The sequence below is a fragment of the Balaenoptera musculus genome, chromosome 8 (genome assembly GCF_009873245.2).
Source record: "Balaenoptera musculus isolate JJ_BM4_2016_0621 chromosome 8, mBalMus1.pri.v3, whole genome shotgun sequence".
NCBI classification, from domain to species: domain Eukaryota; kingdom Metazoa; phylum Chordata; class Mammalia; order Artiodactyla; family Balaenopteridae; genus Balaenoptera; species Balaenoptera musculus.
Window position 1 is genome coordinate 106,749,073 of NC_045792.1, and position 22,954 is coordinate 106,772,026.

The 22,954-nt window shown below is 54.6% G+C and overlaps 1 protein-coding gene across 5 annotated transcripts in view; it reads left to right on the forward strand.

Annotated features, from left to right (window-relative positions):
- The first annotated feature begins 290 nt into the window (after positions 1 to 290).
- The window catches only part of ANO1 (anoctamin 1), a 90,839-nt gene continuing 68,175 nt past the window's right edge, over positions 291 to 22,954 (forward strand). For all 5 annotated transcript variants that reach the window (XM_036862640.1, XM_036862644.1, XM_036862641.1 and 2 more), the window contains exons 1-3: positions 291 to 339; positions 744 to 916; positions 8,328 to 8,660. In XM_036862640.1, coding sequence (XP_036718535.1) covers positions 809 to 916; positions 8,328 to 8,660 — 441 coding nt within the window. In that variant the 5' untranslated portion in view covers positions 291 to 339; positions 744 to 808. The remainder of the gene's footprint in view (positions 340 to 743; positions 917 to 8,327; positions 8,661 to 22,954) is intronic.

Genomic DNA, 22,954 nt, shown 5'->3' on the forward strand with positions numbered 1-22,954 from the left:
GCCTCCGAAGTCCCCAGCCCCCTCTGCAAAAGGAGGACCAGGGTGTGGGGTTAAATGAGATGAACTGTGTCCCAGACTCTGCTCGTGCCTAGGCACAGAGAACTAAACATTCCATAAATGGGGGCTGCGGGCAACCTTAGGGGGCTCCGGGGAGCTGGAGCGGGCATGCAGAAAGCAGGGGAGGCTCCCCGGAGGAGGTGAGAGCTGAGTGACGGCCAGCCGGAGTCAGCCAGCGGGTGGAGCGGGAAGGGGCAGGGAGAGCATTCCTGGCTTCACTCTCAGAAGCGTGTCTCCCCTGCAAGGTGACCCGCAACTGAACTGCAGAGACTTTTCTGCAAGGTAGGGGCTACTGGACCTTTCCTCCCTGACGTGAAATCCGGGCCACCAAGGGGCGCTTTCCCCGGATAAAAATAAAACTTGGAGGGGCCCGCAGGAATGGAATACTTTCTTCCTGTGTTTAAATTTCTACGGAAAATCTGACCCGCGTGGCCGCCGCCCCGGCCATAAGCGGGCGCACAGCGCGGATTATCTTTCTTGGAGGCAAAGGAAGCCGGCCGGCGTGTGGGCCCCGCGGGACCGGCAGGGTGGGCGCTCCCGCACCGCAGCGCGCGGGGCCGGGGCCGGGGCCGGGGCCGGGGCCGGGGCCGGGGCCGGGCGGCGCGGGCGGCGCGGGCGGCGGGCGGAGCGGGAGGCCCGGCCCCCCGCGAGCCAGCGCGCAGCGAACGCCGCCTGTCCGCTTGCAGAGGCCGCCGGGGCCGTGGATGGGGAGGGCGCGCCGCCCGGCGGTCCTGGCGCACAGGCGGCCGCGATGAGGGTCAACGAGAAGTACTCGACGCTCCCGGCCGCGGACCGCAGCGTCCACATCATCAACATCTGCGCCATCGAGGACATCGGCTACCTGCCGTCCGAGGGCACGGTGAGTGCGGGCGGTCGCGATCCGGCGGGAGGGCCGCGCACCTGCGCCGCGCCCCGGACGGGCGCGACTGGTGGGGGGCGGGGCGCGTCAGGTCCGCGGGGCTCGGGGCGCGTGGGGGGGCGGCCACCGGCCCCATGTCCCAGCCCGCAGCCGCTTCGCCCGAGCGGGCCGCTGGGGCCCCGGGTGGGATAGCCGCCTCGCCCCGGGAGGGTGGCAGCCTCCAGGCCCCCCGCGCCGCCACCCTCCGGGGACCGACCTGTACGGGGCGCGGAGTTCCCGGGGCGGCGCGGGGTCCGGCACGGGAGCTCCGCACACCCCGGGCAGCAGGCGGGCGCCGGTCGCTCGAGACTGACTTTCCGCGCTGGTCCCGGTCCCCAGCCCGGCGCTCGCGCCCGACCTGGATGGTAGCCGGGCCGCGTGGGCCATCGCCTGGCCGACCACGTGGTTGGGTCCCCTGTCTGGGGTCCCCGGTACCCCCACCACTCTCTCTGGGGCGGAACCCAGCGGTCGTAAGGATCCCCGGAGGTCAGAATTCGCCCAAGTGGGTTTTGGCTTAACGCTGGAACGAAGTTTGCCTGAAGGGGGAAGGGCTGAGACCAGCGGCCTCAGCCGGGGAGCCCCGCTGCCGCTAGTTCCAGGGCCAGAGAATAGACTCCCCTTTCTCCCTGGTGCCCACACAGCCACTGCCAAAGCCCCTCCCCAGGAGATGCGGAGGCCCCAGCCCCGTGTTTCCCTCTGACCAAGCCCAGGATTGCCCTAGACTGCCTCTCTAGCCTCGGCCAGAGTCCAACCGGGCATCCAGGGAGGTGCCTGTGGGGTGCGGTCCGGGAAAGGCAGAGACCCTCCGGCCCTGCACCCCCTGGGGTCGTGACTGGGCTCCTGTAGGCTTTGGGGGTGTCCTCTACAGCTGGGCTTGCGCAGAAATGCTGGCAATGTGAGGGACCAGTGTTGGTGGTGACCTTGAAAGTTTAGGGTCATCATTTCAGCGCACACTGTGTGCCTGCTGCGTGCCAGGCCCTGTGGGATCCTGGACACCACCAGAGGGAACGAGCCGGGGAACCCCGCCCAGCTAGGGCTTAAGGAGCAGTGGTGGAAGTTACCCAAGACAGCGACAAGGGACGCTTCCAGAGCGATGGGCCAGCCGCTGTGGGTTAACTCCTTTCACTCTCTCAGTAACCGTATGGGGTAGGTGCTGTTACCACAGATGAAGAAACTGAGGCCAGGAGGGGGCAGATGACTGTCCCATGTCACCCACCAGCTGGGAGGAGAGCTAGGAAGGGCCAAGACACAGAGGCAGGTGACCACGGACAGCCTGTTGGAGGGATGAGCATTCTGAAGGAGAAGGGGCCAGTTATACCCATAATGGGGTGGGGTGGGGCCTTTCACACTAGGAAATCACATATTTGAAGACCCAGAGGTGGGAATGAGGGGGACACCAGTTAGGAGGCATGAGGTAGGGGTGGCAGCTAAGGAAATAGAGAGAAACAGACATTCCAAAGTAGACCAGATTCAACTTGAGAATGAACGGGCTGTGAAATTAAAAATGGAGCCCTTGACAAATGGCCCCTGGGCTCTGGAATTTTAGTTCAGGCACCCATTGTCTATCCCAATCCAGAAATTCTCGGCTCCCCCAAACTCTGGTGAGGGCCACAAAGTCTGCAAAGAGGCAGCTCGGCTCTTATTTCAAGCTTTTCACAGCCCAGAAGCAAGCAGACAAGCCCAGAGGAGACTAGTGACTTATTTTGCACACAACTCTTAACGGTGGGGAGGCTTCAGGTATGACGGGCTTGGAGGGCTGTGAATCAGGAGCACGTGGGCGCAGGAAGGAGGGCTGAGCAGCGTCCCACCAGAGAAATGGCCACAGACAGGCTGGAAGCAGTGGCTTTAGGAGCTGGGGGCCTGTCCGTGCAGGGCAGGCAGTGTGCCAGGGAGAGCCTCCGAGGGCATCCCCGGCACAGCTCAAGCCAATAATTGTTGCTCAGTCATTACTTTGAGTCGCCCAGCGAAGGTGGCTCTGTGCAGGCAAAAAGGCCAGAGGGCGGGGACTGCATTTCAGAAAGTTCCCAGCCCTTCCCAAATATGCATCGCATACTTGGGGTGTCAACGTCATTTAAATCGGCCATCAGAATACACCCCTCTCAGGCAGGCTGCGGTTTCCAGCCCCTGTCTCTGTGCCTCTCCTCCCTCTGTCATTCCCAAGTTCAAGGGTAAAAGTCATTTCATTGTTTCTGTAAAAAGATGTGTAAGTGATGACTCAAAAGCTAGAGCCCAGGTTGGGTGCAGTTTCATTAAACTTAATTTCATTAAGTTTTCTTTATGTTAATCTTTGAGTGTTTCTACTTTCCTCCTTCAAACTGACGGCCGTCAGTGGCCCGGGATCTGTGTCCCAACAAGCCCAGACACCCCAGGGACAGGCACCCGATGCTGGCATCTGCCTGCCTTCAAGATAAGAGCATCCTCTTTATCTGCTGTTGGCGATGATCTGTTGATAGATCACGGAATTCGCCCAGTAATCATAAATTGATATGCAGTGTGAGTGATTTAATCTAAATTTTTTTGGAATAAAAGTGTTTAAGAGTGATGTTCCCTTCGGAGTTGAAATTCAAAGAGTCCCAAAATGGAAAGAAAGTTTGCAGGTCACCGATTTCATTTTCCCCATAAAATGGAAAAAGTGAATACAGTAGATTCCCTTAGAATGATCGTTGAGACTCTCCCTGACTTGGGCTGTTTCACCCAAATGTGTGAATTCCGTTCCTGGAGCTCCAAACTCCAGGTAAGAAGCCAAATTAAAGAACGCACTGGATCCTGGATATTGAGAACAGACTTGTGGTTGCCAAGGGGGAGGGGTTTGGGGAGGGATGGAGTGGGAGGCTGGGGTTAGCAGATCTAAGCTATTGTATAGAGGATGGATAAAAAACAGGGTCCTACCGTATAGCACGGGGAACTATATTCAATATCCTATGATAAACCATAATGGAAAAGAATATTTTTAAAAAGAATGTATATATATACATATATACATATCTGAATCACTTTGCTGTACAGCAGAAATTAACACAACATTGTAAATCAACTATACGTCAATAAAAAATAAATAAATAAAAATAAATAAATAAATAAAAAGAAAGAATGCACTGGGTCCCAGTCTAGCGACCAAGGTGTGGATACAGGGCTCCGTTCTCCTCTTCTGCCCTTTTCTAAGAGTCTGGGGAGGAAGTTTGCAGAGACAGGTAGACTGCCCTCTCGCTGTTCGTGGTATTTGGGTCAGGGCACACCTGCTGTGAAGGGGACTTTTGGCCCCTGACCTCTTCCCACGTAACCTCAGACAGCCATCTTTCTACCTTCCTTGGGACAGCTTGGGGGTTCATCTTCAAAATACGTTCAGTTCTCCCATCACACTTGGTGCTCACGAGAATCCTGTGACCTAAGTCGAGGAGACGTTTTTGTCCCCATCTCTCAGATGGAAAAACTGAGGCTCGGAGCTGGGGGGTGCGGTGTTTAAGCTCTGGTCTGGCGGGGTCTAAGCTTCGAGGTCCTTGATCTGGTGGCCCCTCCCAGTAGCAGAGTGCAAACCCCACACCTCTGTCATTCATTCCCCCATGCATGCCTTCATTCCAGAACCGTGCGTTCGGTGCCGAGCATTAAAAAGATGAATGAGAAATCCCTCGCCCTTAGCAAAAGTGCACCAAGAGGTCACTGTCCCTTTCTTAAGGATACAGAAGGGATATTCTGAAGCTTTCGCAAGCCTTTGAATTGGGAAGTCAGGCATTCAGTCTAACCCATATCGCTCCCACTGCAAGTTAGATCTTTGCCTTTTTGTCCTGTCCTGCACAAGAGAAGCAACCACTCTGGCTCCATGGAAGGGCCCCATAAAGTCACATGGCCACCCTGACAGCCTCTGTGGCCACCCTTACAGCCTCCTCGCTGTGCATCTACCTCCCCAGCTCCCTCTGAGCCCCGCTCAGAATTGCTCTCCAAACCCTGCGGGCCTACCAGCCTGTGTTGAATGTACTAGGAAGAGAGCCCATACTTTCTGTTTGAAGACTGCGCGCCCCTTACACTTATTCGGGTAGGATCATCCCCAATTTTTAAAACCAAGATGCAGACAGACAAAGCAACTTGCCCAGGATCACACAACAAATTAGTGACAGGGCCAGGTCTTGGGGGAGGATCTGGGACTCTCACAGCAGCGCTTGGTTCTGCCTCTTGCTGGACCTGCTCCCTTTTCCACTGCCACCATCTTTAACTTGTGGTCCACTTCGACCATGAGATTATTTTTTCCTGTCCTCCCCTAGTTCTTTACTTATGCCATGTTTCAGTTCCCAATTAGAGCAAATTTCTGTTGAGGGTTCACCGTATCCCAGGCCCTGTTGTAAACCCTTTACATATATTAACATGTTTAATCCTTCCAACCACCCTTTGAGGGAAGTCATATTAGTTGAGGGAGGTCTGTTTATTCCCTCTGGCCCTCATCTTACAAAGAGAAGTCCAGAGGGACAAAGATATTAAGCTACGTGCCTAGGGGTAACACAGCTAGAAGTGGCAGAGCTGGTCTTCAGATGAAAGAAAGCAAAGGACACCCATTCTTGTCTGGCCTCCATGCTACCACTCCCCCCAGTGGCAGGAGATGTTTAGGGGATGTTTATGTGCTCCCCAGACTGTCAGACTCTGAGGGTCCTCGATCAGTCCCCAGTGGATGGATGGGCATTTGAACCTGGTAACATTTTCTTGTCTTGTGTTGGTGGGGAATTCTCTCCTTACGTTAATTTCCCTGCTCTCTGACTTGATGGGGGTCACTCTGAATTTCCTTCCCATTCACTAAGGACTCATTGGTCCGCTTTGCTCAGTACCAGCCATTATTCCAGCCAACCAGGAGCATTTCTGGGACCCACACCAGGCGCTGAGCCCGCTGTGTGTGCAGCAGGTCCTGGAGGGAAGTGCGTTAGGGGCAGTTCCTGGCCCAGCCCCCGGCGTCCTGCCAGCCTGCTGAGGGGCCCCCGTGAGTTAAGAGGTTATGTATGGACGGCTCCGAGGCAGTCCCAGGACATGAGATCTGGAGAGGTCAGGGACCTCAGATCACAGAGGACAGGGGGTGTGTCAGTGCTGGGGCAGCTGGGGAGAACTACGAAGGACAGAGGAGGGAGGGAAGGCGTGCAACTGGGGAGCACAGCACGTGCAAAGGCAGGGAGGAGGGGGTGCGATGCCCTGGCTCCGGTGTGTGCCGGGGTGCGGGGTGGGAGAGGAAGCTGGCGAGGTGGTGCAGGCAGGAGACAAGGATGACCTCTCCGGCCCTCGGGGGCGGCACACGGCCCCTGGCTCAGCTCAGAAGATCCGCGTTCCCCGTTTGGAAGATAGGGATGAGCCCCCTGTAGAGACGCTGAGAGTCCCGGAGTGCCCAGGATGCTGGCGGCAGGCGGGGTGCCCTGCCCGCCCAGAGCCCGCGTGTCCACCTGGCTCTGACCACCTCCCATGCTCTTGCCCTGCCCGTCAGCAGCAGCGTTATTCCCCAGCGCTAGCCAGCGTCTCCCACCTTCCCCCCCAGGCAGCCTTCGGGTCTGGCTTTTCTGCCCGCTCTCCTGCGAGGAGAGGCACCACCTTTAGCGGCCAGCTCCCCCGTGACGCTGCATTTCTCTGCCCTTCCTGATATAATCCAGGAGAATGAGCACCTGCCTTCACACCGGGATGGAGGGCAGGGAGGCGGGACGGGCCCGGGACGCCTGTCCCAGGGGTTAGAGGGAGAGTCCGCCCAGCCCAGACGTTCTTTTACTCAGTCCTCCTGGCCGCCAGTGGGGGCGGCTTCTATTATCCACCCGCTTTACAGAGGCGGAAACCGAGGCCCGGAGAGGGTAGAGTATCCCCCCAGGACTCGTAGCTGGAGAGGGACCATGCCTGGACTTACCTGAGGCCTCTCGCTGACCACAGCTCCCCTCCACCCTGACCTGACCTGTGGTTCCAGGAGCAGTGAGGGTGGAACTGCAGCTCAGCTGAGCGGCTACACTCACCCTAACAGTGTCCAGTGGAGCCGGGCAGCAAGGGCCCAATCGCTTCACCCGCGTGAGCCCCAACTTCCTCCGGGTCAAGTAGCCCTGATTATAGTGGCCCTCACGCGGGGACTCCGTGAAAGGATGTGCCCCATGCTGAGAAATAGTGTCACCCCAAGTCCCTGTTCCTGTTGAGGAGGGCCGCCCTGGGTGTGCAGACAGGATTCCAGGCTGGGCTCAGGCTGCCTGCGCTGTCACCTCGGGTGCCCCTCACCCCACCGGGCCTCAGTTTCCCCTGACAAATTGAGATAAACAACTCTTTCCCGCCTCTCCTGCAACATGACCCACCAAAGACGCTGGGGTGGCCCATGGTCTCTATCCTGGGCTGGTGGGGGCTGGGCCTCCCTCCTCCCACCCAGGCCCCCAGCTCTCCCAGCACCAGCCGCCCGCCTGGGTGTGGGCCTGGCTCCTTAGCCCTGGTGCAGCTCCGAAGACTCTGAATGGTGCAGAGTTGCTCATGTGACCTCTTCCCAGCATGATTTTATTTATTTTCTCTTATTTCCTAAGACCAGCTTGCAGCAGAACCTAATACCCTCAGTAACCAGCCGAGTCCCACGGGGATGCTGGAGATCCGGGTGTGGCTTTAGCAGAAGCCATGAACCGCGGCACCTGGACTTTGAATCATCCACCCCAGGCGGGCTCCCGTCTCCTTGGCCCCCTGGAGTCCTTCAGGCAGATAAGGATAAGGAAACCAAGGCAGGACTGTATGTGCAGCGACCCACCCTGAATCCCGTCACTACCGGCCACCGCCCTCCCTCCCCCACCTCGCTCTGGCCCCTGAGACCACCCCCCCAGACAAACTGCGGTCTGGGAGTTGACTTGGGAGAGTCCAGACTAACACAGTGGTTGCCTGGCCCCGACCACACAGCTAATCAGTGGCAGAGCCGGGCCAGGCGAGGGCCGGTACAGTCCCGCAGCCACCCTGACACGACGTTGCCACGCCTGCTGGCCATCAGAGGTTGCGATGTGCAGAACCTGAGCTCAGCTCCGCTCTGCCTGGGACCCTGTGGGCCTGTGCGAAGAGCACCCCCCGGGGGGTTGGCCGTGCAGATTTCACATCGCATTCCAGCCGCCTGGTCCCTCCCGGGCAACCTGAGCTCGCTGGGGAGAGGCGGGGGGCCTTTGCGTATGAGCACCCAGCCTGGCATCTTCATGTGCCGTGAGCAGCGACGTCTATTGAATGTCAGCTCCTTGAAGGCAGGGCCTTCTGCAGTGTTCTCAGCCATCTGGGCCCCTAGTGATCACACGGCATGAGTGGAAAGAGTTGGGGAGGGCAGGTGGGTGGCCAGGTGTCTTGGAGACGCGCTCCCCTCCGAAGGCCCATCCCTGAGCCCTTGACGGCGAGTGGCTTTCTTCTTCTCGCCCCGCAGCTGCTGAATTCCTTGTCCGTGGACCCCGACGCCGAGTGCAAGTATGGCCTGTACTTCAGGGACGGCGCGCGCAAGGCGGACTACGTCCTGGTGTACCATCACAAGAGGGCCTCGGGCAGCAGGACCCTGGCCAGGAGGGTCCAGCACAGCGACGCCGGCCTGGCCGCCCGCAGCGCCCGGCAGGACCGGCCCCTGCCCGGGAAGGCGGGCCCCGTGGGTGCGGGCGAGCCCGAGCCCCCGCTGGACTACCACGAGGATGACAAGCGCTTCCGCCGGGAGGAGTACGAGGGCAACCTGGCGGAGGCCGGCCTGGAGCTGGAGCGGGACGAGGACGTAACTATCCCCTCCTCCCGGGCGGGCGGCCGGGCGGGCGGGAAGGGCCTTCTCCCGTCACCTGCTCTTAGAAAAGCGCCGAGGCCAGCGCCCTTCTGCGCGAGTGTGGGGAGCCCGAACCAACGGCCTCCCCACATCTGCCCCGGGGAGGGGCTGGCCTTCTCGGCAGTGACCTCCGGGGTCAAGGCATTTCCTGCTCTGGTCAGTTCCTCCCCTGGGAAGATGGGCAGATGACCGTTTCACGGGCGGAGGACGAAGGTCTCGTAGGAGTCTCCCTGGCGCTTGACCTTGGCTTCTCGGGCCTCGGTTTCTCAATCTGTCAAAGGGGGAGGTTGGCCTGGCTGATCCCCGGGGGCCCCCCGGCGCACTGAAATCTGTGACCGTAACACTGGTTTCCAGAGCTTCTCTCCTTGGCAAAGCCTGAGGGTCTTTCTAAGGGAAGTTTTCTGGGGAGAGCAAAAGGTCGGCCGCCTGGCCGGCTGGCTGCCCTGGTGGCAGAAGGCACGGCAGTGCACGGAGAGTTGACCTTGGCAGCCCTGGGGACAGCGGGCCGGCCCCCTCAACTTCTCAGCGGGTTTGCTGATGCTCCCCTGACAACTCCTTAACGTCTCTGTGCACGGTGGGGTGGGGAGCATTTCTCCCATGAACAGCGGGGGTCAGTCCTCTAGCCCGCAGGAACTGTCTCTGTGCAGATTAACCAAGAATCAGCCAAAGTCTCTACAACACGTTAGGAGCAGAAAGAGTCGTCAGCAGGTTGACTTAGGGACCCATGAGTCCATCGTGAATGTTTAAAATAGAAGTTGGTCTTAGTTGGCTATTTTCATCAATGAGAACCACCGCATCCTTAAATAGTGAAGGCCTTGGGTCTGGTGGTGAGGAGACTTTTAGGGGTACCTAGACTAGAAAGCTACAATAGCGGAGCCGGTGTGAACGCTGTTTCACAAGATGATGTTACTTCCCCTGAAAGCAACCAGATATGCTCAGCGGGGCTCATTCTACCTTGACCTGGTTGGTGGTAGAGGCGTCTTGCTCTCAACGGGGACCACCCCTCTGGGTGAGGCTTTGGCTGCCGGCAGGTGTTGGTGAGTTCTGGCTGTAGGGTTGGTTCAAACTGGAGTTGCGAGGGCGCGAGGGACCTTAAAACGCTTTGATGATCAGGAAACAAAGGTTGGATCCTGACCGGGTGACAGAGAGCCTGTCTCTCTGACTTTGAGGGCCGCAGCTGCAGACAGGCCTGTGCTGGTCCTTTGGAGGTTTCTGTCTCACTTTGTCTTAGACCTGAGCTGAGGCCGCTCGGGAGAGAGAACAGTCATTCACGCTGACTTTTCCCGGTCCCGCCTGGCCAGCCCCACGGCCTTTTGTCGAAACAATACTGCTACGATACAGGCTTGACTTCAGAGTGTCCTTTATAACTGGAGGAACAAATGGCCTCCGTTGGAGGCAGGGGAGGCTGGAGGGAGGCTGGTGGCAGGGGCCTCTCCTGGGAGCTGTGATCTTGGGCACAGTGTTACGCGTGCCTTTTTGTTCACCGAGAGATTTACTCTCTCTCACTTTCCTGACTACAGCTCTGAAATCTCATGTTTGAAAGGACATCCCCGCCCCCTGGGTCTGGTAATTCACTCTCCCTCTCCGGGCCAGATCCCAGACCTGTCCTTTGCAAGACTTATTAAGCCTCCCCATCTGTCAAACAGAGATAACAATCGTGTTTATGTCACTGGATTGTCATAAAGTACTTAACTCAGAGTCTGGCAGTCGGGGAATTCTCATTGGCTGATGTGAATATTCAATCATATATTTTTGCTCATATGGAAATGGAATGGCCGTGCTCATGAAGGACAGAGGAAAGAATCTTTCCAAGTCCAATTGAATACTACACCACACATATCTTTTTAAAAGCTCCATGACTTTGAAATAAATAGCAAACATAAAGACATTGATTACGGCCCCCAAAAAAGATTGAATTGTCCCAATAAGTGATGAGGATTCTGCACCCAATTCCAACACGTACGGGTTGTTTTCCCCACGCCACCCAGCACTTCTCCGACACCAGCTGGGTGTCCTACAACTTAACTCAATTTGGACACCACCCATCTGGAGGTAGCGTCAGACCCCAAGGTTAAGGGCTCTACAAGGCCACCCACCCCCCACCAGCCATCACTTGCAAGCCCAAGTTGTCACCTGTGCTCTGACCCACTGGCTACAGTTCAGAGGTTCTAAGGACTTTGGGTTCTATTAATTTGCTAGAGCAACACACAGAACTCAGAGAAGCATGTTACTTACTAGATCACGGGTTTATTATAAAAGGAAATAACTCAGGAACAGCCAGATGGAAGAGATGCACAGGGCAAGGTGTGAGGGAAGGGCGTGGAGCTCCCATGCTTTCTGAGCACCATTCTCCCCAAATCTGCACGTGTTCACCAACCCAGAAGCTCTCCAGACCCTGTCCTTTTGAGTTTTTATAGAGGATTCATTACACAGGCACGATTGATTAGATCACTGGCCATTGGCGATTGATTCAACCTGCAGCCCTTCTCACCTGCCCAGACATCCGGGGAGGGACCAGAAGTTCCAACCCTTTAACTACGTGGTTGGTTCCCCTGGCAACCAGCCCCCATTCTTTGGAAAGGAGGTTCTTTCCAAAAAGTCACCTCATTCACCTAACAAGAGACACCGTTATTGCTCTCCCCACTTAGGAAATTCCTAGAGTTTTAGGAACTCTGTGCCAGGACCGGGGGACAAAGACTGAAAATCTATTTCTTATTACAAATCACAAGATCACAGTGACCCAAAATTCCATTGATAATTTAGCTCTAGAGCTTAAAAAGCTTTTTCAGAAGTTGATTGGGTCTTTTTTTTTTTTTTTAACATCTTTATTGAAGTATAATCGCTTTACAGTGTTGTGTTAGTTTCTGCTGTATATCAAAGTGAATTAGCTGTACATACACATATATCCCCATATCTCCTCCCTCTTGCGTCTCCCTCCCACCCTCCCTATCCCACCCCTCTAGGTGGTCACAAAGCACCGAGCTGATCTCCCTGTGCTATGCAGCTGCTTCCCACTAGCTATCCATTTTACATTTGGTAGTGTAGATATGTCAATGCTACTCTCTCACTTTGTCCCAGCTTACCCTTCCCCTTCCCCATGTCCTCAAGTCCATTCTCTACATCTGTGTCTTTATTCCTGTCCTGCCCTTAGGTTCATTAGAACCTTTTTTTTTTTTTTTTTTTAGATTCCATATATATGTGTTAGCATACAGTATTTCTTTTTCTCTTTCTGACTTACTTCACTCTGTATGACACACTCTAGGTCCATCCACCTCACTACAAATAACTCAATTTTGTTTCTTTTTATGGCTGAGTAATATTCCATTGTATATATGTGCCATATCTTACTTATCCATTCAACTGTCAATGGACACTTGTCTCTTCCATGTCCTGGTTATTGTAAATAGTACTGTAATGAACATTGTGGTACGTGACTCTTTTTGAATTATGGTTTTCTCAGGGTATATGCCCAGTAGTGGGATTGCTGGGTCGTATGGTAGCTCTATTTTTAGATTTTTAAGGAACCTCCATACTGTTCTCCATAGTGACTGTATCAATTTACATTCCCACGAACAGTGCAAGAGGGTTCCCTTTTCTCCACACGCTCTCCAGCATTTATTGTCTGTAAATTTTTTGATGATGGCCATTCTGACCGGTGTGAGGTAGTTTTTTTGTTTGTTTGTTTGTTCTTTTTATTAATTTATTTATTTTGGCTGTGTTGGGTCTTTGTTTCTGTGCAAGGGCTTTCTCTAGTTGCGGCGAGCGGGGGCCACTCTTCATCGCGGTGCGCGGGCCTCTCTGTATCGTGGTCTCTCGTTGTGGAGCACAGGCTCCAGATGCGCAGGCTCAGTAGTTGTGGCTCACGGGCCTAGTTGCTCCGCGGCATGTGGGATCTTCCCAGGAGAGGGCTCGAACCCGTGTCCCCTGCATTAGAAGGCAGATTCTCAACCACTGCGCCACCAGGGAAGCCCGTGAGGTAGTTTTGATTTGCATTTCTCTAGTGATTAGTGATGTTGAGCATCCTTTCATGTGTTTGTTGGTGAACTGTATATCTTCTTTGGAGAAATGTCTATTTAGGTCTTCTGCCCATTTTTGGATTGGATTGTTTGTTTTTTTGATATTGAGCTGCATGAGCTGCTTGTATATTTTGGAGATTAATCCTTTGTCAGTTGCTTCGTTTGCAGATATTTTCTCCCATTCTGAGGGTTGTCTTTTTGTCTTTTTTATGGTTTCCTTTGCTGTGCAAAAGCTTTTAAGTTTCATTAGGTCCCATTTGTTTATTTTTGTTTTTATTTCCATTTCTCTAGGAAGTGGGTCAAAAAGGATCTTGTTGTGATTTATGTCAGAGTGTTCTGCCTGTTTTCCTCTAAGAGTTTCATAGCGTCTGGCCTTACATTTAGGTCTTTAGTCCATTTTGAGTTTTTTGTGTACGGTGTTAGGAAGTGTTCTAATTTCATTCTTTTACATGTAGCTGTGCAGTTTTCCCAGCACCACTTATTGAAGAGGCTGTCTTTTCTCCATTGTACACTCTTGCCTCCTTTATCAAAGGTAAGGTGACTATATGTGTGTGGGTTTATCTCTGGGATTTCTGTCCTATTTCATTGATCTATATTTCTGTTTTTGCACCAGTACCATACTGTCCTGATTACTGTAGCTTTGTAGTATAGTCTGAAGTCCAGGAGCCTGATTCCTCCAGCTCTGTTTTTCTTTCTCAAGATTGCTTTGGCTATTCAGGGTCTTTTGTGTTTCCATACAAGTTGTGCAATTTTTTTTCTAGTTCTGTGAAAAATGCCATTGGTAGTTTGATAGGGATTGCATTGAATCTGTAGATTGCTTTGGGTAGTATAGTCATTTTCACAATGTTGATTCTTCCAATCCAAGAACATAGTATATCTCTCCATCTGTTTGTATCATCTTTAATTTCTTTCATCAGTGTCTTATAGTTTTCTGCATACAGGTCTTTTGTCTCCTTAGGTAGGTTTATTCCTAGGTATTTTATTCTTTTTGTTGCAGTGGTAAATGGGAGTGTTTCCTTAATTTCTCTTTCAGATTTTTCATCATTAGTGTATAGGAATGCAAGAGATTTCTGTGCATTAATTTTGTATCCTACTACTCTACCAAATTCATTGATTAGCTCTAGTAGTTTTCTGGTAGCACCTTTAGGATTCTCTATGTATAGTATCATGTCATCTGCAAACAGTGACAGTTTTACTTCTTCTTTTCTGATTTAGATTCCTTTTATTTCTTTTTCTTCTCTGATTGCTGTGGCTAAAACTTCCAAAACTATGTTGAATAATAGTGGTGAGATTGGGCAACCTTGTCTTGTTCCTGATCTTAGAGGAAATGGTTTCAGTTTTTCAGATTGGGTCTTTTTTTTTTTTAACATATTTATTGGAGTATAATTGCTTTACAGTGGTGTGTTAGTTTCTGCTTTATAACAAAGTGAATCAGTTATACATATACATATGTTCCCATATCTCTTCCCTCTTGCATCTCCCTCCCTCCCACCCCTCTAGGTGGTCACAAAGCACGGAGCTGATCTCCCTGTGCTATGCGGCTGCTTCCCACTAGCTATCTATTTTACGTTTGGTAGTGTATATATGTCCATGCCACTCTATCACTTTGTCAAAGCTTACCCCTCCCCCTCCGCATATCCTCAAGTCCATTCTCTAGTAGGCCTGTGTCTTTATTCCCATCTTGCCCCTAGGTTCTTCATGCAGATTGGGTCTTTTTTAAATGAAAATATTACTGTGGCATAAACTAGACAGTTCAGGGTTTCAGAGCAGCTGGAGTTGAGTGTGGCCGTCTTCCTGCTGTCGTCTTTCAGATCATAACCGAGTTTCCCATGGGCCCCTGCAACCCCGGGCTTCCCTCTGAGGTGAACTAGGCCCCGAGGCTGTTGAAAGGACCTTCGTTTGCTGCAACCTTTCACCTGCTCACCTGAGACCAGAATCTATTCAGGGGCCGGCCGGCCGGGTGCGTGCAGTCTGCGGGGTGTATACGGTCCCCTGCCGGTGAGATTAGCAGAGAGATGCCCGGCTCATGACTCATTCCCGGGGTGTGCTCTGATTACAAGGAGTGAAAGGGTTTGCAGTTTGGGGAACAAGATAGCCTCAGAGAGAGAGCCCAATCGCACAATCTTACCCACTTTGAAGCAAAATTTAGGGACCTATGTGCACTTCCCTGGGGAGAAAAAAATCCGTGGAATCCATCAGATACTCAAACAATGACGCCCAGAAGATGAAGAATCGTTGCTTTAAAGCGGGATTTCTCAGCCTCGGCACTGCTGGCATTCAGTATGTTGCAGCATCCCTAAATGCAACCAAAAATGTCCCCAGACATCACCAATATCCCCGGGGAGCCAACATTGAGAGCCTGCTTTAAAGGCTGTATGGGGGTGAAGGGATGGTGGTGGAGGGGTGGGTGTGGAGGGCAAAAGGAAAGTGAGAGCGAGAGGAATGGGGGGCGCCCCAGATAAATAAGGCCTCCTGAGCACCTGGCAACCCCTCCTCAACTCTCTGCTAGCCCGGCTGTGACCAGGCAGCACATGGAGGTCACCAGCAGCACAGAGGTGTGTGACCTGCCTTTGCTCCCCCAGGGGCCAGCGGGTGTGTGAGACTGAGCCGCTCCTGGGCAGCGTGGGCCACGAGCCCCACACGGATGGGGCCCCTGTGTGCCGTGCGAGCCTTTCTCCCGAGTCAGGAGGTTTATTGTTGTGAAGACATCCCGTGATGACCAGTGGAAGACCGGCCTGGCTGAGGGCACAGTGGGGGGCGGTTCTTAGGGACACAGAACGGTGAGTGTCCTGGGGCTGCCGGAACCAATGACCACAAACTTGGGGGGGGTGCTTAAAACAACACAAGTTGATTCCCTCCCAGTTCTGGAGGCCAGAAGTCCAAAGTCAAGGTGTCAGCAGGGCCGCGCTCCCTCCCAAGGCTCTAGGGGAGCATTCCTTTCGCCTCTTCCAGCTTCTGGGGGCTCCACGTGTTCCTGGGCTTGTGGCCGCGTCCCTCCAACCTGTGCCTCGTCTTCACGTGGCCTCCTCCTCTGTATGTCTCTCCTCTTCTCATAAGGACACCGGTCATTCTGCTTAAGGCCCATCCTAATCCAGTGTAACCTTATCTTAACTTGATTACATCTGCAAAGACCCCATTTCCGAATAAGGTCCCATTCACAGATACGGGGAGTTAGGGTGTGGACGTCTCTTTTGGGGGGTACCATTCACCGCGCTACAGAGCTGAGACTCTGCACAGGGGTGTTAGCCCAGGAGTGGGGTGGCTCATGCAGGACCCCTAGAGGTACGGCAGTGGGTGGGGGAGGCATGGCTCGTGGCTGGAGGGCAGAGCAGGGCAGGTGGTCTGGGGGGGACAAAGCCTTGGCCTGGCTGCCTCGGTGCAGGGCCCGGGATGTGCACGGGAACCCTGTGGGGTCCTGCCAAGATGCAGGCTCTGACTCAGCAGGTCTGCGTGGGCCCTACACTGCGCTTCTAACCTGCTCCCAGGGCATACGACGCGGCCGACCCTGGACCATACTTGGAGGTGTGAGGAACGTGCAAGCCTGTTCCCCATGAGCCATCAGAAACATCCCAGGGAAGGGGCCCCCAACATCCACGCAAGCCCCCGATCCACCATTCAGTGCCCCAGAGGTAGCCCCAGACAGAGACCCCCGTACTGGGTGCACTGGGCCAAGAACCGTGGAGAGGGAAGTGATGGGTCTGGAAGAAATGTGCTCATAACCCTCATTATAGGATGGATAGAGGTTGAGCCTGGCCAACAGGCTCTAACCATAGGTTCCCCACTGCTCCCACCCTCCCCCAGGCACTGCAGGCTCAGGGGAACCCAATGTGAACACTGCTTCCCTGCAAGAGAGGGGCCCTGGGTGTCAAGTTAGGGTCTGGCGCCTGATCCAGAGGAAGGCCCCCAAAGTCGGTTTCACACATGAGGGTCCAAGAGGGGTGTCCTGTCAGAGACCCCCTGGGACAACACACGTGATAGGAAATGAGGGAGGAAAAGGTCGTGGAGACAGGCGGCCCAGGCCTTCCTTCTCAAGGAGACCCTCCTCCCACCCCACCCCACCCCCCACGGCAGTGGGGTCAGCGTCCAGGGTTCCCAGTAAACGGACAAGAGCAGCTTGTGGCCAACACATTTCCTTGCAACTGAAATCCATCAGCATTTTTCAAGTCCAGCCTCAAAGCTGGGACATTATTTATGTCCACTGGCCATTGCCAAGAAGGCCACACACTAAAATGCCGGCTGTGTGCTGGGGGTGACCGAGGCCCACACTGCCCTGAAGTTGAACTTGACCCCGGCTTTGGCAGAATTGTTAAGGCCGCGGACACGCGAACCCTGTAAAATCAGTTTGCTTTCATGCTGCTCTTCGGGGCTCCTCTCCTCGCCCCGGGGCTGGTGGGCTGTTGTTTCTCCGTGTTCCTACCCGAAGCTGGTGTGGGCCGTCGTGGCATCTGTTTCCCATCTTTGTGGATGTTGCTTTTGAAAAGCAAGTGAGGAACTGACTGCGGGAGGATGGGTGCTGCTTCCACACCAAACTTCGGGATGCACCGTCAGGTGGTGATTGTATCTGAGCTCCCAATGAGGCTCAGACCCCGCCTGGCCCCTGTGAGGGCCACGTGTGCAGGTCCAGACCCTGCTCAGCCACTGGCCGAGCAGCCTCAGGCAAGTGGCTTCCCCCCTCTGGACCTCAGTTTTCCCATCTGTAGAATGGAGGTGATGGCACGTCCTTCCTCCTGGAGGGGTGGTCATGGGACAGGCAGGGGGACGTGTTTCTTGCAGTTTCCAGCTGAGGTTTTGCAGGCATGAGCTGGTTTCTGAGGCGGCTCTGGGGCTTGGATAAGCATGGTGATGAGCACAGAGGAGCGGTCCCTCCTCGCAGGCTGGGCGTTGGGGTGGGGGTCCTTGACTTTGAGGAACCTGAGGTCTAATCCCGACATCTGCATGTATAAGGACAAAGGCGCAACAGACATTCTCAGGGACTTGTCAGTTTGGAAGCAAACCCCAGCCCACCTGGTGTGGGCGCCCTAGCCTGCCATGTGGCACAGGGATCAGATCCCTTTACAGAGGGAAGGAACTGAGGCTCTGAGAGGCGGGGCAAGGAGACCAAGGCCACCGGGCCAACAGGGGCAGGGCCAGCACTTGAACCTGGGTCCTGGCTCCCAGTGTCACGCTCTTTGCCCTGAACCATGTGGTCTTCAGCCCCCCACTCCCATCCCCAGGCTTAGTGCCTCTGCCATGAGCCTCTCCTACAGTGGGATGTTAGGGGCCATTGTCTAGTCCTGAAGCTCTCATTTCTCCACAATTCCACCATTACGCATTTATTTCTTTGGCCCTAAAGATTTTATGTCTCTTGAGTCTTAAGTGCTGAGGCTTTTACACACCCCACCTGACTTCCTTTGGGCCTGTCTTGGTTTTGTGGAAGCATACTTGCTATAAAGTGAATTCTGGACACTTTTTAAAAGTCATGTCTTTAAAGTTCCCCAAGGGCAGCTCTGCCCAGGTCCCAAGTAGTCGGGCTAAAATCTGTGTCATTCTGGCTGCAGTTCTGACATCCTCCTGTGTCTCTAGGCCTGTGGTGTGCCAGAGTCAGCTCTTTCTGGCTCATCAGGAATTCTGCCAGCCGGGTGTTAACACTTTGGTAGCTTGAAATAGACCATGGCGGGAGTATGTACACTGTGGAAATTGGCAAATGCTGCAGCTACAGATCAGGGTTGGTTTTTTCTTCCTGAGAGCAGGGGGGCTGTGGAGGGTTGCATACCTTACTGGCATCTCCTTACTGGCATCTCCCTGCTATACGCCCATGTGTCTCCCTTTCCTTGGAGAGGTCAAGTACCTTCAAACGTGTCTGTTGAATTTTCACTTCTCATTATGACACTTTTTTATTTCTGCAAGTTCTGTTTGGTTCTTTTCCAAGTTGGCTGTGTCATTTTTTAATAGTTTCCTGTCCTTTGCAGAACCTTTCTGTCTTGAGGTTTATTTCTTTAAACAAGGTGAGCACAGCTGATTTATTATCCATATAATCCTCTCAGAATCCCAAGGCTGAGGGGGTCACTTCTGCTGGTTCTCCTCCAGCTGTCTTCCATCCTGGTGGGCCTGGCACCCTTGCCCACTGGCCACCACCCTTATGTAGCCCATGATGGGGTGGGGGGCGGTGGTTCCCCAAGCCCAGGAGGAAGATGCCCCTGTCCAGAAAGGCTTGCGTTCGTCACATCTGAGGGCAGTATAGACAGAACCACCTTGAGCCAAGGTCACAGGCTGAGGTGCCCAGACCCACTGGGGCGTGGCCTTTGGGACCAGGACTTCTCGGGGTGGTCCTCATCCCCCCCTTCTCCTGCTCAGTACCAGGACTGCCTGCCTTGTAATCCCCAGGGTTGGAGGAGGGAACCCTTTCTGGGTCACCTGAAAGTGTCATCTCATGGGGGTCCGGCTCCACGGGGGAGGGTCTTCTGTTAGACTCCCCATCTGGGGCGGGCCTGGGGCAGAAACCTCCCTCCCCCCTCCAGCCCAAGAGTCTGCATCGGTAGAAACCCCTTGGATGACATGGTCTAGGTTGCTCCTCTGGGTCTTCTCAGGTCTTCAGCAACTTTAAGACGTGCCATTTATTTTATTTATTTATTTTGTCCAGCATTTGGTGGCAGGCCATTGCGGGACCCTGACGCCTGGCCCTCCCCATGCCCACACCATGGTGCACGGCCCCGGCAGTTCTGGGGCCTCCAACCTCCCCACACCAGAGGGACCAGAGTCAGGACAGAACCCACGGCTCCGGGGCATCTGGCTCAGGGAGGGGACCCGACGTCTCACGATTTCTTCCTGCAGCGGCCGGGCTGCTGTCAGGCCGGGCACCAAGGTTTAAAACATCCCATATGTGTTCTTATCGAACTGGTCCCACGACCCCTTTCCCCAATCCTGCCAGATATTTCCCTGGGAGGGACCCCGTTGCTCACGTAAACAGCAGAGCGTGTTTTCCCAGGGAGGCCGGCCTGGGCACTGGTCCTTGACCACCATCGAGAGAACTCTCCACGGACTCGGAAGAATATATTTTGGGTCTTTGCATGCGGCTGAGCAGTGCGCACAGAGATAAACTTGGGCTGTAACGGGAAAGAGGGGGTCTGCCGCACGGGGCCGTCCGTGGTCACTTCTCCGTCATTTCATGGTGCCCCCGGGGCTTCCTGGAGCTGGGGAGGCATCTTCAAGCTTCTTGGCCAAAGGAGTCCATGCAGGCGTGGTCTCACCAGCCTCAGGGTCACGGAGAGAAGCCCCAGCCCCAGCCACGGGGCTGGATGGAAGTGCTAGGAGCATCAGGGACTCCCCCACCTGTGAAGCAAGCCTTGTACTGCAAAGATTTGCAGCTGAGCAAAAGGGGGTTCAGAGAGGTTGAGTCACTTGCTGGAGACAACACAGCAGCCCGCCAGGACTCGGACCCAGGCCGCCCAATCCATGGCCTCCCCCGGTGCCCACCCGACCTGCCCCTTGAGGGCAGCAGGAAGATCTGGGTTCCCCTTGCCCGAGCCCCCGGGCTGCCTCCTCTGGTCCACACTAGTCCACGCGTCCGTTCCCAAGCCCGTGCGCCGAGTCCCCAGCCCTGGGCCATGGTGTCGGGCTCCAGGCTCCCTGCAGGTGTGCCCCACGCCAGCCAGCACACCTCGAGCCTTGCACATCTGGCCCCTGTGCCCGGGCACCCTGGTCCTTGAAGCAGCCTCAGGACCCAGCTCCTGGACCTGCTTCTTCAAAGCTTCCAGCCACTTTGATAAGCTCCCTGCACCAAGCCCTGTGGGGCTCTGACCTGCTGCTTCATGGTGAGTATCGTGGGCCAAGTGGCAGCTCCAAAAGCTGTCCTTCTGGAACCTGCAAAAGTGACCTTATTTGGAAGAAGGGTCTTGGCAGATGTAAGTAAGTTACTGATCTCTGCACCAGATCTTCCTGGATTCGTGTGGACCCTAAATCCAGTGACAGGTGTCTTAGGAAGAGAAAAGAGAGGGAGACTTGAAACTCAGAGCCACACAGGGGAGAAGGCTTGTGCAGATGGGCACAGAGGTTGGGGTGATATGGCCACAAGCCCAGGAAGGCGTGGGGTCCCCGGCGGCTGGGCAAGGCGAGAGGGCCCCTCCCCTGGAGCATCTGGAGAGAGCGCGGCCCTGCCCACACCTTGGTCACAGACTTCTGGCTCCAGAAATGGAAGGCAATGAAATTGTGTTGTTAGAGCTGCCCAATCTGTGGCCATTGGCTGCAGCCTGCCCTGGACACAGTGAACTTGCAGAGTGTGAACCTCTCGGCTCCAAGGTGAGGACAGCGGCAGGGTCACCCTCACGGGCCTGTCGTGAGGCTAAATGAGTGAATGCGCACAAATGCCTGAAGCAGGGACTGGCACGTAGTGAGCGCCCGGTGGGTCTCAGCCTCCTCCTCCTCCTCCCCCCCCTCGTCATCATCATTGTTAGGGGACTTCATCCGCTCGTTCAGTGGACACGTGGAGCATGTGCACTGCCCCGACGTGGGCAGCAGGGCCAGTGAGCTGGGAGGCTCCGGACAGGACTCGCCTGCCTGCTGGGGCCACATAGACAAGGCCTGTGCGGTGACACTGAGGCCCCAGGGAGAGGCTGGCTCTTTTGTCGTGGGGGGCATGGGGGCCTCTGCATCAGAGATGGAGAGATGAGCCAGAGTTCTGCCAGCAGGTGTGGCCCTTCTCTCGAGGTGAGGAAGGAGCCCCACATGGAGCTTGGCATCCGGGAGGGTCCCCTTGCCCAGGCAGGGTGTGGGCAGAGCCATCTGTGGCTCTCCACGTGGACGACCAGGAGCCCCACGTCTCACTGGGGGCCGAGGCTGGCGCTGGACGAATGTGTTTGGACCACTGAGGATTTTTTCTTAAAAATCAGTCCCAAGTGACTTTGACTCCGTTGCTTTTTGCCAAAAACCTGCAGTGATCCCATGAGCTGGGTATACACTGAGGCTGGTGACGGGACCTGGGGCTCAGAGCCCAGCGCAGACCCGAGTCAGCGCCACACTGAGTCCCGAGTGCCGGCCACACACACCCCCTGCCGTGGCCTGGCTCCCTTCTGCCAGGACCCCCGGAATTGTGGAAAGGTGAAGTGGGACCTCAACCTGGGGGCCCAGCGTGGGCTCCAAGCCCCTGGGGGTCCCCTTGAGATGTCTGGTGGACTGAGGACCCCACTGCCATAGGGCGGCTCTGTCTGAGGGGAATATTGTGTTTCTTTGCTTTTTGTTGCAATGGGGCACCCCAGTTATCTCGGGGTGATTGGGAAGTCTGCTGGTGTTACCTGCGTCTTAGATGGGGAAACGTGTTATCGCCGCATTGATGCTATTCGCTCAATAAAGGGAATCTCTTAAACACGAAATGTACGGGGAACAGAGAAAACCAGAAAAATAGAGTTGTTGGGATGTGTGTGGTCTCACCCACGATTAAGAGTGTGTGTGGCCTGCATGTGAACCCGGGTTCCCACACCCGCCAGCTGCAAGATGCCAGGCCCCGACTTTCCACCCCCAACCTTACTGAGGAGTAATTGACAAATATAATTGTGTATATTTAAAGTCTACACTGTGATGACTTGATGCACATAGACACCGTGGAATGGTTACCCAGATCAAGGTAATTAACTCGCCCGTCACCTCACACAGTTAACTCTGTGTGTGTGTGTGCGTGTGTGTGTGTGCGTGCACACGCGCTGAGAACACTTCGATCTCTCAACACCTTTCAAGTATACGATACCATATTAGTAACTAGAGTCACCCTGCTGTTCATTAGGTCCTCAAAACTTAATCTTATAACTGAAAGCTGGTACCCTCTGACCTATCTCCCCATCCCCATCCCCACACCCAGCCCCTGGCAAACACCGTTCTACTCTACACCGTTTCTATGAAATCAGCATTTTTTTAATTCTACATATAAGTGATACCATGCAATGCTTGTCTCTCTGACCCATTTCACGTAGCAGAATGTCCTCCAGGTTCATCCATGTTGTCACAAATGGCAGGATTTCCTTCTTTTTTATGGGTGAATAATACTGCACTGTATATGTCTACCACACTTTCTTGATCTATTCATCTGTCCAAGGACACTTAGGTTGCTTGTGTATCTTGGCTGTCATAATGCTGCAGTGAACATGGGGGTGCAGATCCTGATTCCTCGGGATAACTACCCAGAGGTGGGATGGATGGATCATATCGTGGCTCTAGTTTTAATTTTCTGAGGAACCTAGGCGGTGACTTACTCTCTCAAGCCTCAGT